The following is a 17,601-nucleotide window of genomic DNA, read 5'->3' on the forward strand; positions in this document are numbered from 1 at the left end:
TTATTAGGACTCTGAACTTCAAATTGAGCCTAATGAGGGTTCTTTGTTGGGCTTTCGGCAAGGGAAGGGCATGATCGGATTTGGGTTCTACCAAGCTCCTTTTCCTTAGGGTGTGAAGAAGAGATTTATTGCAGAACCGAGGGGGTCCAGGCAAAACTAGAGGCAGAGAGGCAATCAGGAGGTTTGCATAACCCCCTAGGCAAGAGGCAGAAGGTTTACAGAGGAGGAGCAAGGGGGAAATTTTCCATGTGGAACCAGATCAGACTTGACTGAGATAGGATTAGCAGGTTTTAGTGAAGTTTGAAGGGGAGGGGTGATGAATAAGTTCTAGCCAATGGGAATGTTTTTCAGAAGACACACGGGACAATTCTGCTTCGCTGAAATGTGAGACACATGCACGCTTAGGAGCGCTGTAGGCTGGGAAAGGTCAACTCTTACTGTGGGCAGCCGCGTGACCCCTGCAGTAGGTGTGCATCTGTAATGGGGGTACAAAGCAATCTTTACCACCCACACCTGCTATACTATTATTTCTCCTGGAGACTGTGAACGCCTCAGACAGGATCACTTAGTATTGTTTTTGCAGTACCCAACAGCGCCTGACACAGAATAGATACTTGATACATGTTGCAATGAAACAATCTTGCTGTTGCTTAGACAAGTTTCCTGCTCTTTCTCTGAGCCTGGCTTCCTTGGATTCTTGTACCTTCCACGTGCTCACACCTATTCCTGTCAATTCCTGCCTTTCCTTCACCGAGGATCAGCTCAGGATATTGGCCATACACTACTCAGGATGTGGCCCACTTCTATTTTCATTATAAAAACTGGGTGCTCGCATTTTTGGGCATGCTCACCTTTTTGAAAACTGGAATTTTATTCGAACCGCCCCAAGTGTGCAGGATAAATAACAGTTTAAGGCAAAACTCGAGGCAAGATGGTAGTTTTGGTGATTTCTCCAGCGTCCAAATATATAATCCGGATTTAGCTAGCAAGACAAAGACAATGGAAAAAAAATATATAGGAGGATAGAAGAAGCAGATTGACTGGAAATGCGCTAACAGAGGGAAAAGAATCAACAATGATTTTGAAACTGGAAGCCTAGAAGAAATGTGTAGCAATGGCAGAAATGTGAAAAAAAGCCCAAAGCTGGGAGGTGTATAAGGAGATGGGAGTTGGAGTGTGATGTGGCAGAAATATGACAAAGCTAATCCTTATGGGTTACTGGATTTCCATCCTTTCCCAGAAAATAAACATATCTGAGTGACCATATTGAAAATGTGGCAATGAGTTAATGAATAGTTGAAGAATTTTTACGAAGTGAAATAAGATCATTCATATATTTTAATTCAAAGTAACAGTTTCACACCCCACTTAGATTCAAATTATCCATAATCCACTTATGACTCCTATAGAGGGACATTTACTTAAATGTTAGTAGAAAACAGGATTGAGTGAAGTTTTCATCCCTCAAAATGGATATTTAATTTCAACTTGATGTGATCAATACCACACCGGGGAAATGGTAAAATTTGTGAGTGGTGAAATCACAATTCAAACTTCTTTTAAGAAGAGAGACAGTTAAGACAGGACTCCTTACACCTGCATAGTAACCCAAAACCTAAACCCGAAATTTGCCCAAGTTCACGAAGCAAATCAATCAGCTCCAGCTTTGAGCAAGGTAGGTTTAGTTGTGAGGAGTTAAATGAACTAGCTAACAAACAAGGGCTGTCACTCTCACCCATCCACCCCCACTTTTTTACACCCATGTAACTTTTTAAAAAAACATGATGATATTGACCAGTCCTTTGAGTTTTTAAAGAAATAGTTGAAACCCTTATATATGGAGACACAATAAATAACCCTCACTCTCTTGAACTTCTGGAAATAGCTAGAGACATTCAAATCCAAACATTACCCTCTCCCCAAACTACATATTGAGTGGTAATATTTTCTACACGTTCTTTTAATTTCACCAGAGGTTACACATTATGGTCCCCCCCTTTAATATTTATGGATAATCCTTTTCTTTACCGACAGATGTCTGAAATAAGAGATTGGAATGAATCTATCTATCTATCTATCTATCTATTTATCATCTTCCAAGCAAGCACAGAACAATGGGCAAAGCACAAATATGTCAATCAAAAAATGAATAGTTCACACCTCTGTTTTAATAGGTTATCTTCAGGGGTACTGGGTGAGTCTTGAAGCAGGTGACTGAGAAAGTGTGTACCTTCAACTAGAAGGGGTCAAGGAAAGCTAGAACAAGCCCAGCACCACAGGGCTGACAAATGAGGATGACAGAGTGAAAGTGGCAGGTTCAATACAGTATTTTATGAGCAGTCAGTATCTAGACGATGGACACCATGGTACCAGACAAGGCGGTCACAATCAGGGGACGGACTCCCTCCAAAGAAAGGGATGCTGGGTCGTATCTCACATTCAGAAATGTAGATGTTAACTATCCAAGATAACGCTCTGGCTGTTCCTACTTCTGAAGCACTGTGCTAACTAACTTCCTTTCTACCCGCCCACAACGGCATTTGAAACTCAACTACAAAATGTTAACACTTTTTTTGGGGGGGTGGGGGGAAGAAATGTTTTTCATCTCGGTGATAATCTGATTCAAAACACTGGATCCTTTAATTAGAAAGATGCACCTGCCCACACATCTCAAGGATTTCCAAGGCCTCACAAAGACCACCCACGGACCCAACTCCACAGACTCTGAGTCTGGAACTCTTAGTCTGGGTTTCCTCAACTGTGCTCATCACCCCAGATGTTTTCGGAGTTTGCTCCAGAGTAAAATGACCTGGCGAACCTTTAAAAATCCCAATGCTCGGGCCACACCCCATTTTCGATTAAATCAGAATCTCTGGGGTGGGATCAGGCATGCATACGTGTGTTTTCAACTCTTCAGGTGATTCGAAAACGCAGCCAGGTTTGAGAACCAACTCACTGGTATATTTTTGACACGCAGATCATCTACGTGTTCTAGGGTGCTTGGCTGTTTTTAATCACTGCGTCAACAGCCACAGATGGGCGCCTGTCGCAGAAATAATTTACTTAGAATCGTCTTAGAAAAAACAAGTAAATTTGGGCCAGGGGTGGGCATACCTTCGCCGCGGTTTCCCCGGGTCAAAAAGCAGCTGCAGTTCCTTCAGCCAACGCCAAGGGGCACCCTCTCCCTCCCCGCTCGACCTGGAACGCCTTCCCGGTGCTGATCGCACAAAGAGCCCGGCCTCCTCCCGGGTGACATCACAAAGGGCCGATCCCCCGCCCCTTCGGCGCCACCACGTGTGTCCCCGCGCCCGGCGGCCACCCGACTCAGTCCCTCACCGGCCGGTCTGGGCAGCGGTGGAGGGTGGTTGGCAGTGGCTGGAGGCTTCGCTATGGGAAGTTGTTCCTTTGCTCTCTCGCGCCCAGCCCTCCTCCCTGGTTCTCCGCAGCCGCTGTCGGAGGAGAGCACGGGGAGGCGCGGGCTGCAGCCGCCGCTGCCTCTCCCCGCCCGGGCGGCCGCGCGGCTGGGCAGGTGCTGAGCGCCCCCGGAGCCTCCCTCGCCGCCTCCCTCCTCTGCCCGGCTGCCCGGCTGCCGCAGTGCACATGGGGTGTTGGAGGTAGATGGGCTCCCGGCCCGGGAAGCGGCGGTGGATGCGGCGCTGGGCAGAAGCAGCCGCCGACTCCAGCTGCCAGGGGGCCACGCGCCCCGGGCGCCTCTGCGAGCCCCGGGCTCAGCCATGGGGACCTCCGCGAGCAGCAGCACCGCCCTCGCCTCCTGCAGCCGCGTCGCTAGAGCTACGATGATCGCGGGCTCCTTTCTCCTGGTGAGCGCGCGGGGAGACCGGGGGCGGCGGGCGCGCGGGAGCCCAAGGCGCCGCGCTCCGGGAGCGGGGCGGGTCCCCGGGCCGGGGCTGCGGGGGGCGCGGGGTCCGCCCGGCTGGGTGGGGGTGGGGGTGGCGGAGCGTGCAGGCCGAGGGGAAGGTACCCGGGTCGTCTGGGGGAACCACCGGGCTCAGCCGGGACTCTGGAATGAAGGCGAACTGGTTTCCTCGCCGTCTGGCTGCGCTGGAGGAGGCGCTAGAGGTGGCCCCCCGGCTTCCTGCGCATTTTGGGGCTTTTCCCGCACCTCGGGCCCCCTGTGCCCCCTACCACCTCCACACACCGGCACAGGCACCGGCCGCTGCGCCCTCCGCCTGGCGTGGAGCGGGGGCTGCGGGGCGGGGCGCCGGGGGCGGCGGCCGCCGCTGTGCTGCAGCTGCAGTGTCGTGTCGGGATGCTACCGCAGTGGGAGAGCGGTTCCGGTGCGCCCCGGCCGCCGGAGACCTAGGTGCGTCCGCGCGGTGCCTTCCCGAGCGGCGCGCCGGCCGCCCCTCCCCCACCTCTCCTCCGCGCCTCGGGTGGGTCGCAGTTTCTGCGTGCCAAAAAAAGGACCCTTAGACCCGCTGTCGGGCGCCTCCGAAGCGCAGGCTCCCAGCCAGCCAGCTCGCTGCCACTTGAGTGGGGGGAGGGGGAGAGACCCACATAAAGGAAGATGAATTGCTCCAGCCTTTCCTATCGCTCGCTTACCTGCGGCCAGGCAGGTGACCCTGCAAAGGGGAGCAGGTTCGTTCTTCACCCGAGCCGCATTCAGCCTCCAGGGCGTGCCCTGGACCTAGTCCTCCTTCGCTTACCTGGTCAAAGCCTGAAACCACCCCTTGACCTAAAACTTATCCTCAACTTCCCCAGATCCCTTCCCCTTTCCAAATGTTAGAAGGGAGGGGGCGAGTCAGGTGGAAGAAAAATTGAGATCAAGCCCTTGAGCCACCATAAGCTTCCCATGCCTGTCTTTTTGTCTCTGGAGGGAGGACAGAGATTCTTAGCTGAAACCCAAACAAAAACAAAAGACAAGAGCCTATTTTCATGGCTGGGCTGTGTAAGGGAAAGGCAGGCTCGCTGTCTCCTTCCCGAAAAGGGCTTAATGGCTGGTTAGCCAAGATCTCTTAGATCCCAGGGCATTGCAGTTGCTATGGCCTGGGAATTCATCCTACAGACGCTCTGGTTCCCTGTGTGAGTGTAGGTCTTAAGGGGAAAAGAGAGGCTAAAGAAAAGTTTGGTGCTGTTAGCATTTATAATGAGGCAAGTCCCAGTCTCCTTTCAGCGTCTTTTCTGCCCATTAATAGTAATGGCAAAGTCAAGATCTGTATCCTTGAAACAAGTGGGAGGGATGCTGAGCATAAGGGGGTGGGGATGGGCGTCTCTTCAAGCAGTGGACCTGGGTTAACAGTGTTGGTGTGGAGAGAAACCCATCGCGGCCCATGGGAACACTGACCCTAACATCAGTGGAGTTACATCAGTCCTTGAATTTCTCCATGCTCCTCTACCCACCACATGCCTGTTGGTCCCTCTGACATATCTGATTATTACATGCCGCACACAGTCCTTGCCTCGGTTAAATCCTGAGTCCGTGTGATATTTCATTCATTTTACATTTGAGCATGAGATAGGTGTTTAAAGGAAGGTCTCCACATAATGAAAGTGTCTCCACTGCTTTGACCATCAGAGAAAGAACCATGCTCCTTTTCTGAAATCGTTAAACTCAGTTTATCTAAAAATTGTGCCCTGGATTTGCAACGAAAGACCTGAGAATTCAAGTGTAGCTGTCTTTTTTAAAAATGAGATTTATAGGGGGGCTTGGAGGCTATCTCAGGCTGTTAACTCAAGTGAGCGTCTGTATTTTCCTGGCAACTAATTTCAGTCCATGAAATGGCTTGGGGTTGACCCAGTTGTCCTGAGGGTGACCGAGAGGGTGTACCAGGGGTCACCAGGGATTTTGCTCTAACACCCAACGAGGTGATGTCTTTTATTTTTTTCCCATCCCCACTCTGCAAGCCCAGTCCTCAGGATAGGCATTGCTAATGTGTAAAATGATGATCTCATGATATTGGTATAGGATTATTTATCCCTTTGGAGTTCTTAGCCATGTGAAAATGGCAGACACAAGGCACTGGAGCCCAGCGAACCATGGCAGGTGCTCAGAACGCTCGTGGGGGAAGTGGGGAAGTTAGTGTTCTACCCACATATTGCAGTTAGATTAAAAAAGAGTGCACTCAATAAAATATTCTTTTTATTATGGCTTTCAGTTACTCTAGTTTTTCAAATATCTTCTTTTTATGACTATAATTGTTATTGTCATCATTTAAAAAAATTTTTTCTGGGCGCCTGGGTGGCTCAGTCGGTTAAGCGGCCGACTTCAGCTCAGGTCACGATCTCGAGGTCCGTGAGTTCGAGCCCCGCGTCTAGCTCTGGGCTGATGGCTCAGAGCCTGGACCCTGTTTCCAATTCTGTGTCTCCCTCTCTTTCTGCCCCTCCCCCATTCATGCTCTGTCTCTCTCTGTCTCAAAAATAAATAAAACATTAAAAAAAAATTAAAAAAAAATTTTTTTTTTGTAATGTTTGTTTTTGAGAGAGAGACAGAGCGTGAGTGTGGGAGGGGTAGAGAGAGAGGGAGACAGAATTCTGAAGCAGGCTCCAGGCTCTGAGCTGTCAGCACAGAGCCCGACGCGGGGCTCGAACTCACGAGCTGTGAGATCATGACCTGAGCTGAAGTCAGCAGCCCAAATGACTGAGCCACCCAGGCACCCCATTATTGTCATCATTTTTGACACTGTTTTTTCGGGATGACAGGCTAACTGTATGAAAATCTCATATCTCTTTAATAAGCTTTAAAAAAAACTTATGATACCTACATAACATACAATATCACATATATATATAAGTCACATATATATATAGAGTCAGGTGCTTTATATACCGTATCTCATTTACTCCCAACATCTCTGCAAAGCAGGTGGTGTTATGCTCATTTTACAGATGAGGAAACCTAGGGCTGCAAAAACTTCATTGGTTTGTGCTGGGCCACACAGCTCATTAGTGATGGCACTCGGGCCGGGACCCAGCAGCGCCTGACTCCTCGGCTCGTACTCTTGCTCACTCCTGTGCCACTTTACCCATTTCACAACTCCAAATTGCTAGACGATGAAGTGTAGCAACCGAAGGCTCACCGGAGGAAAGTTGAGACTGGTGGTTTGGTTTGTTGCAGAGTATTAATGAGAAACGTAAACCAGAAACTGAGAGATGAAATGTTATGTGTTCCAGGCCGAAAGTCTGGAGAGAAGTGAGGCTTTGAAGTTTGTGCCGTTGTTAAGGAATGCCCTACAAGGGCATGCCCAGTAGGTAGGACACACTCACAGGGGTCTCCTGCTCTCAGGGAGCTTGCTTTGACCGGAAAGATAGAATGTTGGCAGGGAGGCAGTCAGAAGAGAAGGGAACCGTAATGGATAAGGAAATGAGGCCTGAAGTTTTGGAAACTGCTATTCTGCACATATTACGAATTCCAGATAGAGGGGCGTTCGTTCTAGGAGCCTGTTCAGCCATGTGCCGGCCTAGAAAGTACCAAGTAATGCCAGGGTCATTGAGACTGGATGTCTAGCTTCGTGTCACCTCCTGCCCTGCGCTTATTGAAGTTAATCATCTAGCTTCTTGGCACTTGACTTTGCCTATTGGGCTAGGCATGCCTGGAGTGGTCTGGTGGGGCCTGAAGTCCTGAAGCACTTGATGGCAAGTTCAAGTAGAACTCTGAATCAGAGCTGGTATTATATCCAAAAGATTTTCTCCTTTCTTTAATATAACTTCCAAATCGTAGAGTGGGAAAGTGGCAAGGGAAAGCTGGAGGGAAGACAAGAGCCTAGATTAGGGGAATTGATTTCCTTTCCATGTTAGCAAACCTACTCTGAGCACCTGCTCTGAGAGAGGCGCTGTACTAGGCAGTGGGAACCCAGGGATGAGTTAGGATTTGGATCTTGCTCCTCAGGCACGGTTTCTGTGGTATGTAAAATGCACATGGCTATCAGTAGGGCTGATATGGAGTCCGTGGATGAATGTACTCAAAGTAATACACAACGTGTGGTTGATGTTAAAATCTTTAGACTACTTTAAGTGACTTTGGCTTGTTTAGTTTGAAAGCCAGCAGAAGAAAAACCTTCCCAGGTCTCAGAATAACCTACATTAGCACTGGTAGGGGAAGTGACTTATAATCGGAAGAATAGGGAGGGCCGACTTGTACTGGAACGCAGGATTTCTGACTTACCCCGTGAATCTCCCATCCCCCTTGTCAAAATGTGTAGAATAGGATCAAGCTTTCTCAATCTGCACTGTTTCCAAAGGCATATGGCTGAATCTGCCTCAGGTTCAGTCCAAAACAAACAGACAAAAATCTACTGTAAAATAAAATACACGGGCAAACCAGATCAGCAAGAAAAAAATTCCTTGTGGAAAGTACACTACCTTAAGTTAAAGGAAAAAAACCTGAGACTAAATAGACACAGATCACCAACTGGCGAAATTATACGTGTTTTAGTGTGGCTAAATTTGCACAAAGGCTACCGAGCTGGATGTGGTCCAAACAGTTAATGCCCTCTTTTCCAGGACAGGTTGAAGAAGGTGACTTTCTCCAGGTATGTCTTATTGGATAGAGGCAAGTAGGTGTGGCTTAAGGGGCTCTCTAACAGGTGATCTGTGTACTTTCTGCACTGTAGATCAGAATGTGGAGACATCCCACTTCAACTCTGCCTTTGAGTCCATCTGTGAAAGTGAGGGGTGAAAGTGAGTCTTTGGTGACTCCATTGACAAGCTGCAAATTGGTTTTGTACTCCACCGCTCTTTATAACGCATAATTGGCTTGGGTAAACCTGATCAATCGATCGATTGATTGATTGATGCCAGGAAATAGTCAGATCGCCAGACTATTTAGGAGCAAGTATGAATTGAGTGACTTATTACTGCATAAATGGCAACGTCTATTTTCCAGTAAGCACTAAACGCTGTTGACCCTCTTCCCCCCCAAACAGGCCTGGCAAATTCTGCTGAGGCCAAGTCACTGGCAACTTCCTGGAAAACTCAGATGCTTCTGCTCTGTGACTGGAGGAACCTAGGGTATGTCATCGCCTTTGGGCATGTGCCCGATGACCATTTGAAGCAGATTCAGTCTGGGCCATCAGGCACAGATATGTGTGTTTGATGGAATGAAAACAGAAGCCTTAATAGGAGTCAACTTGTTCCCCCAAATTGGATCCGTGTTTAGCATTAGCAGGACACTGGGCTTTGTTGCTGCCGGGGTAGCAGCTGCTGAGCTTTGATTCTTTAGGAACTGGGGAGGGGTGCTAGATCATGAATAAATACTGGCTTTGTCCGAGTGTTTGTATTTGTCAAGTACCAAAAAATAAACAAGAGTCTGAAATTGGCTTCTCTGCTGCCACCTGGCTTTCCTACCACCTCCCGTTTCCTGGCCTGAGTCCAGGGGAGAGGAACCCCGGGCAGAGGTATAACCAGGGAGGAGCTTGGCAGGTGTCAGTGAGTGTGTCCTAACCTTGGGGCTGCAGACAGGTGAGGCTCACTGATATTCAGGCTGTTGATTCAAACCCGTGGTTTCACGGATATTTACGCTTTTGACCTCACTCTTCCTGAGGGGTGGAGAGTCCTGGAATGGTCCATTCTCCCTGGATTCTGGCTGTCCCCCCCCCCTCCCCCACCCTGATCAGCATCCCGGCCTTGTAGAGACCGATGCTTGCAGTGGAGGGAAAGTTTGCTCCAAGGGAGCTCAAGCAGGGTGAGAGTGGGCCGGGTGTAGGTGGGTAGTCAGGACACTGACCTCTATAGCCCCATCTCCTCTTTAGAAGATTTGGAAATTATGGGGGCGCCTCCGTGGCTCAGTCAGTTAAGCATCCAGCTTCGGCTTGGTTCACGATCTCACGTGGTTTGTGAGTTTGGGCCCCACGTCGGGCTCTGTGCTGACAGCTCAGAGCCTGAAGCCTTCTTTGGATTCTGTATCTCCTTCTCCCTCTGTCCCTCCCCCATTCATTCCCTTTCTCTCTCTCTCAAAAATAAATAAACATTAAACAAAATTTAGGAGATTTGGAAATTCTGTCTAAGGCTTTGTTGCAAAGTAAAGAACAAAAGGAAACCAACAGAGAAGTAAGGGGGCTTTGTAAGCTACGTCATAGCAGGGGCTCTTTCCCCGATCTTATATCATTTTCCATTTGCCTTTTCACCACCAGAACTGCTTGGTGGGTCATCCGCTTGGAGCTGTATGCAGATCTGTTTTGGGAGAAGGAACCTCAGTTTAATGGATTTAGGAGGCAGGAAAGGCTTGCGTCCGTGAGTCCCAGAATCAAATGAGAGCAGCTGTGAATTCAAGAAGGCTTCTGCACCGAGAGCCCAAAGAGGAGGAATATTAATGGCTGTTCATATTAATCACTGATGTGGATATTACTAAGCTCCTGTTTATTGACATTACCATTGACATCGTGTTGAATACCTTCTACAAATGATCTCAGTATATCTTACAAGTCTGTGATGTAGTAGCATTAGCCCCATATTATAAGTAAGGGATTGAGGTGTGAGAGAAGTTATGGTCAAGCAATTGGCAAGTGGCAGAGAGAGGATTCCCATCTAGGCCATTGTGGCTTCGTACGCAATGCTTTCTCGGCCAAGTTGTGGGTAGGGAACAAGTAACCTTCAGTTATTGGAATTTTGTTTCTCGTTAAGGGAATGATTTTACCTGAGAGTCGAACATTTCCCTTTCTCCCTGGCAAGCCATTCTGCCCTGTGATGGCACTAGGAAGTTTAGCCAGAACAGCTGATTATAAAGTAAGAGCAACGTGTGTGTGTGTGTGTGTGTGTGTGTGTGTGTGGACTGGAAGCGGACGGACGATGGTGCCATGGTTAGGATGGAAAGATATTCTTGCAAATTGAAATGTTATAACTAGGGAATGGATGCTTTGCTTTCCTACGCCTTGGGTCATTTTGACAAATATTTGCTTAGTGAGTAACGGTGTGACAGGGGTTCTGCTTAGCAAGTAGTTTTAACTCACTTTTCCGGAGAACTTGAGGACCTGGTAGGGTTTTCTTCACTGCCAGCCTGGTTATTTGTGTAGGATTAGTGCATGGGTTTGCCTCATCTGTTAGTAGTATTTACTTCAGTAACTTTGCAGGTCTCTTAGAAACTGGTTGAACTCCATGATCTGCACGATCCCGTAAGTCATGTGTTTGTGTGTGGTTTCTGACACTCACTTTTAGCATTCTCTTAAGCGGGCTTTTAAACATATCTCTTCCTAGATTGTAGATGCTGAGTAGACTAAAGAAAGGCCAAGGATGAGGAGAAGTTTAACCATTGGTTCTGGGAAAGAGGTTGGGATTCTGGTTTCTCAAAGAACTCTTGAGACAAGACCATTATTTGATTTCATCCTAGGTACGGCCAAGTTGGCTTCACCAGGATTAAGAGAAATGGGCCGGGGAGGGAGGAAAAGATTCAAAGGCAAATGGTAACAGGTTTCCAGAATAATTTAACTGGTTATCATTCACTTTTTGCTCTTCCTTTACTTCTAGGAGTCCAGGATCTCGCTCTAAACTAACCATTCATTCTAGACAGGCTGGAGGGTAGTTGGGTCTTGAGCTGCATCTCAACACTTTGAGCTACAACTGAAGGGTATTTGAGTTATTAACAAAGGACATTTTAAACTTAAGCAGATTGGCAGACTTGAGGAACCAAGTGGGTATGGATTTCTCTTCCCAATTCATTTTTATTCTTTGATATACACACATTTACGAGTAGTTAAAACTGATGTATACATACTTGCTTGTATTCTGCTTTCCTTTATGCATCTATCTTATCTGACATTTTCCTTCATTTAATAAATATTTACGGCGCATTGCTAAATTGCACTGCAAAATGTCAGGCATTGCTAGACTTTGGGTGTGATAGTAAAAGGCCTTTCGTGGCCTTTTACTCCTTCCCTTTTGGAGTTCATAGTTTATTAGGGAAGACAGGAAGGGCGATGTTCTGAAAGAGCACAAGGAAGAGGATGCCAGTGAGAGGGAACAGCATGTAGAAGGGTCCAGAGGTAGGAAGGAGTCTACATGTTCAGAGTGTAGGCAGAACGCCATTGCAGTTGGTGCTCAGTGAGTAGGGGCAAAGGAAGTGTGGGCTGAGGTTGAAGAGGCAGGCAGGGGTCAGGTTGGACAAGCCCTTTAAAGATGTGAACATGTCAGGATGTCGCTGGGCATACAGTTGTAAGCAACCTTGTAATATGATTTTAATGAGATTTCTTAAAAATTTTTTTAATGTTTATTTTTGAGAGAGAGAGAGAGAAAGAGAGAGAGAGAGAATAAGTGGAGGAGGGGCAGAGAGAGAGGGAGACACAGAATCTGAAGCAGGCTCCAGGCTCTGTGCTGTCAGCGCAGAGCCCGATGAGAGGCTTGAACTCATGAGACATGAGGTCATGACCTGAGCTGAAGTCAATTGCTAAACCGACTGAGCCACCCAGGCGCCCCTTAATGAGATTTCTTTTAAAGATCACTCTGGTGGTTCTGTGAAGTAAGGCTTAGAAAGGGGACCTGTAGGGGCGCCTGGGTGGCTCAGTTGGTTGGGTGTCCGACTTCGGCTCAGGTCATGATCTCACAGCTCGTGGGTTCAAGCCCCGTGTTGGGCTCTGTGCTGACAGCTCAGAGCCTGGAGCCTGGAGTCTGCTTCGGATTCTGTGTCTCCCTCTCTCTCTGCCCCTCCCCTGCTCATGCTCTGTGTCTCTCTCTCTCTCTCTCAAAAATAAATAAACATGAAAGGAAGGAAGGAAGGAAGGAAGGAAGGAAGGAAGGAAGGAAGGAAGGAAGGAAGGGGGCCTGGAGATACAGGAGGTCCAGTTGGATTCTTTTGCTGTTAGTTCAGGGGAAAGACTATGGTTCTGGGGTCGTGGCAGGGAAGATGGGGATTACTAGCTAGATTTGAAAGATTTTGGAGAGGGTTTACTGACCATGAGATGTGAGGGGGCAGGAGCTGAAGGAAAGCATGACAGCTTTCACTCGGTCATCAAGCCGGACTCCCTGGTTCCTGAGTGGAGTCTTTGGTGGTCTGACTACTTTGAAGGGGAAAGCTGGGGGAGGGGTGGCTGGGCTCGGGAACCCAAAGTTTGGATGTGTGTTGGTCAGTTTGAGGTGCCTGTGGTTCATGTAGTTCAAGCCTTCCCGCCTGCCATTTTTAAATAGCCGTCTCTCCTCCGGTTGGCCATGTGTTGAGCCACCCTGCCGTTGGTGGACGCCTGGGATATTGGCATTGCTCTGCAAGCGAGCAGCACTGATGAAGTTGTCTCTGTACAGACCAACTGCTCTTTTTCCTTTTGGGTTGTTCCCAAAAGTGAGGTATATTTGGGGTGTATTCCCCAAAGTGGATTGCTGGGTCACGGGAAATGAATGAACCGTTTTATGGCTCTAGCTGCATACTGCCAGATTGTCTTTAGAAAGACTGAATTAATTTAGAGTGCCACCAGGAACTATAAATGTGTCTTCTAGCCCACAAGGCTGCCAACATTGGAGTTTATCATTTTAATTTATTTATGCGGCTTTAATATAGATATGTAAGGGTCCTTGGTTGCCCACGTTTACATTTCGGTGATTGCTAGGGTGTCATAAGTTTATCCATGTGATAATTACCTTTGTCATTAATTACTCATGTTGTCCTCTGTCTCAGCTGTTGGGTGGAATTTATGTTAACCTCATTTGCATTCATTCGTTACATTTTTGGTTATAAGCTTTTGTTAGCTGTGTGTGGCACACATTTTTATGTTCTACTTTTAACATTATATTTCATAACAAAAATTGAGGTGAGTAAATTCTTAAGCCCCCTCTTTTTTGTGTCCGAGAGGGTCTTTGGTTGTCATTGGTTTTGTTTTAATAGTCAGAAATGGATCTCTTTACAGTCGGGCTCAACCGACTATTCTGACGGCTTTGAATTTTATGCTTGATCTTTTTAACGTCAGGTTAGCTGACTTTTCTGGTCTCGAGCAGCACGTTGGTGGTGGAAACTGCGTCAGTGTGTTCTGCGGGGTGTTCATCCATCTTGCGTGAGTAAAGGATTGTATGGCCAGTTCCCAAAAAAGTTTGGGAAATGCCGGATTCAGCGAAGTCACTATTTTCTGCAGCCCTCCTGCGGAGCCTCCTGGAGCCACAACAGGCTAATATGAATTGTGCCTCTGGGAGGGCTGCCATCAGGAGTATTTCCTAAACTTTTAGGCCAGGGGTTGGTACACTTTATCTGTAAAGAGCTAGATAGTGTTTTTTTGGCTTTGAGGGGCATGTGGTCTCTGTGGAAACTGCTCAACTCTGCTTTTGTGCTTTGAAAGCAGCTCTGGGCAATACCTAAAAGAATGGGCGTGGCTGTGTTCCAATAAACCTGGATTTGTGGACACTGAAATTTGAATTTCAAATTTTCATGTGTCACAAAATTTTATTTGTCTTTTGATTCTCACCCCAGCCACCCACCCCCACCCCCACCCCCCTACGCCCGCAACTATTTAAAATGTAAAAATCATTCTTAGCTCGTGGGCTATAAAAAAGCAGGGGACTGGGCTATAAAAAAGCAGGAGACTGGCGGGAGTTTCTTCCCCGTGTTTCAGACCCAAGAGCATGAGCATCCTGTTGGACCAGGTCAGGGAAACTCATTCTGGAACATGCTTGCTGAAATTCTGCTGCTCCGTTTGTCTGAAGTACACTTTATTGAAAGTAAATCCTTTCTCCTCTCTTGTGTTTTCTCGTTTGCTATGTATTGTTTACATGTTAAATCTTTTTTGAAGTGTCAGTTGGCCCTTGTTTGTCTCTTAACTCCTCACCGTGCACTCTGTATTTTGTTTTCTGTTTTTTGCTTTTTGTAGCATGCTCCAAGGCTAGTAGGGAATGTTTTAGGATTACAGCTTTCTAAAATCTGGTATCTTTTTAAAATTAAAAAAAATTTTTTTTGTTACGTTTTATTTATTTATTTTGAGAGAGAAAGAGAGAGAGAGAGAGAGAGCATCAGCAGGGCAGGGGCAGAGAGAGGGAGAGAGAGAATCCCAAGGAGGCTCCATGCTGTCAGTGTGGAGCCCAATGTGGGATTCAAACTCCCGAACCTTGAGATCTTGACTTGAGCCGAAATCAAGAGTCGGACGCTTAACCGACTGAGCCACCCAGGCGCCTCTAAAATCTGGTGTCTTTGATGCACTTCTCAGGAACTGGACATTTGCATTTTAATTGGGGTGTTTTAGGAGACTGTCTAATCCCAAGGCAATGAAGCTACCATATAGTAATGTGATAAGCAGAAGGAGTGATGATTAAAATAACTACAATATCCGGGGGGCTGACTTGTGTCTCACGTGTTACACCCGCTTTATCTGTATTAACAATGAATCTTGAAAACAGTCTTGGGAGAGTAGTTCTCGCCATTATACTGATGGGGACACGGAGACACAGGTTGGGTCACTCGCCAAGATCCTACAGCCGGGACCTGGTGGAGCCAGCCTGCAGGGCACACGCCAGGCTAAAATAGGTCTTGTTTATGCTCTCCTGCCGGGACCGTTGCCCTGGCTGGTGTTGTTAGTGTTGCCTTGGTTTATATGAGGATTCTATAAATGCTCAGGGAGCGCAGAAAAGTGTTTCCCCTAAACCTTGACCACTGTCTTGTTTATAATGTGGCTTCCCCATGTAGGCGAGGGTCCTGGCCCACGGAATTAGCCACTGGCCTAGATGGAAGGAGCTGAAATCTGTGGTCCAAGGACTCAGTGCTGGGTGCGGGCACTCCTCTGCATTGCAGGTTCCAGGCCAGACAGCATCTGGGTTAAGTTGTGCCTGTGTTTTTCCTTTTCCCAGTATGCCCCGAGCTCGCCTCCTTCCAGCCCTGGAGTCAGCACATTCTAGCCTCGGTGTTTCTTTATATTCGCCGACGTTAACAGCAGTCCCTGCTTTTGCCCTAGCAACAGAAGACCTTTTTAAGGCAGCGTAGATAATAGGGAATGCAAGAAGCTGACCAAATTTATATAACATACCTGGGAACAGATCTGTGTTTTGTGGAAGCTTTGTCCTTGCAGCTTTCCTCTTCATACCGTTCTTTTTCCCCTTCAAATTTGGAGAATTCCCAGCAATGTCTGCTTCTTATAAATTTGATGTGACTCTCATAATAAAATGGTCAGAAATTCTGGGGGTGCCTAGCTCTGCCTGGCTTTTGCCTTTTGAGCATCATTTGGTAGGCTTTATGGTCACCATCTCAGGAATAACTTGCTTGCCTTGTCTTTGTTAGAATATCACAGTAACTGAGATCCCTCTTAAAATAATAGTTTGACGTGCCATTAAACATTTTCTCTAGCAAACTCAAAAGCAGTCTTCCTGCTTGCCCATTGTGAGTAGGCAGAAGTCTGTCACTGCCTTGAGCTTACTCATTTTCCATGAAAAATTACTGGAATTTGATCCAGAGCAAGAATGGCATAAATACATTGTACAGGTAAACCGCAGGGGATTTTCTTTCCCGTTTGTTTGAAGGATGAGGTCATGGGATAAGACTTGTTCAAGATTTATAAACATCAGCAATCTGACCTATGTTTGCACATCTGGGTGCTTCTGGTCCTCAGTCTCATCCCAGTGCCCTAGAGGAGAAGTGACAACAGGACCGGTGTGATGTGGGCCACCAAGGTGAGTGTGGCAGCCTTGGGGGCCTTTACAGCTGGTCATTTTGGAGCTGCCTCTTTCCTCTTTTGCAATTTGGTTTATCCAGGGGTTTGCCTTTTGGCTACTCATTAAGCATTTATAGCATTCCCACATCCTGTACGGTGAGGGTTGGTACACTGACATTTGGTTATTTATCCATTATGGCCGGTGAAATCAGCATCCCGGATAAATGAAAATTTCCCAAGAACTGAAGTTTCGACTAGGGTGGAACATAAATAGTTTCTGAAGAATAATCTCATTATACCTCTCACAAATCCAAGTCTCACATTACTGTGATTTTTTTTTTTTTATAAAAGGAAGAGGGATGTTTTAAATTCTTCATGACATCTGGTTGTCATCGCAAGCGCCCCGCCCAACGTGATTCTTGTACATCAGGCATGGTTCTGTTAAAACGGTGATGTGTCCTTAGTGTCTTTGGAGGTGAAACAGACTGTGTGCCCGCCCACCGAAGGCTGCCAGACTTGGATTCTGATGGCTACATTGTGGAGGCCTTTTGGCTTTCTCACGTTGGCTCTCATACCTGTGCTCCAGCAGCCGCTTCTGTACCATCACACTGTAATTTGTTGCTTCTAATTGTTTGTGGTCTGCACATCCACTCATTGAGTCAATAAACACTCGTCAGGTATGTCATGAATCGGGTACAGGCCTTGAGGGCTTGCGTTAGCATCGGTATGTGAAACAGACTCTATCCTTGTCCTCATGGAGCTTGTCCAGGTGGGAAGGCACACCTAAACTTGACAGATGTACCACTGCAAAATTATGGGTTTCATAGGAAAAAAGGGGAGGGGACAACGTGAAACCTGATTTAAGTTAGGAAGAGAAGGGCAGGGATGATATTGCAGAGGAAGTCCGATCTCTGTGAAAGATTTTGCATTTCATCCTAAGTCGTATGTGAAGCCACTGAGGTTTTTTTTTTTTTTTTTTAAGTTTGTATGTATCTGAGAGAGAGAGAGAGAGAGAGAGCATGAGCAGGGGAGGGGCAGAGAGAGAGAGGGAGACAGAGAATCCCAAGCAGGCTCTGCACTGTCATCGCAGAGCCTGATGTGG

At 47.2% G+C, this 17,601-nt stretch overlaps 1 protein-coding gene across 1 annotated transcript in view; it reads left to right on the top strand.

Annotated features, from left to right (window-relative positions):
* Positions 1-3,332: 3,332 nt before the first annotated feature.
* TNFRSF21 (TNF receptor superfamily member 21) overlaps positions 3,333-17,601 on the top strand; it is a 71,942-nt gene continuing 57,673 nt past the window's right edge. The window contains exon 1 of the mRNA XM_027057605.2: positions 3,333-3,821. Within this exon, the coding sequence (XP_026913406.1) occupies positions 3,735-3,821 (87 nt within the window). The 5' untranslated portion in view covers positions 3,333-3,734. The remainder of the gene's footprint in view (positions 3,822-17,601) is intronic.

This window comes from Acinonyx jubatus, chromosome B2 (assembly GCF_027475565.1).
Source record: "Acinonyx jubatus isolate Ajub_Pintada_27869175 chromosome B2, VMU_Ajub_asm_v1.0, whole genome shotgun sequence".
Taxonomy (NCBI): Eukaryota; Metazoa; Chordata; class Mammalia; order Carnivora; family Felidae; genus Acinonyx; species Acinonyx jubatus.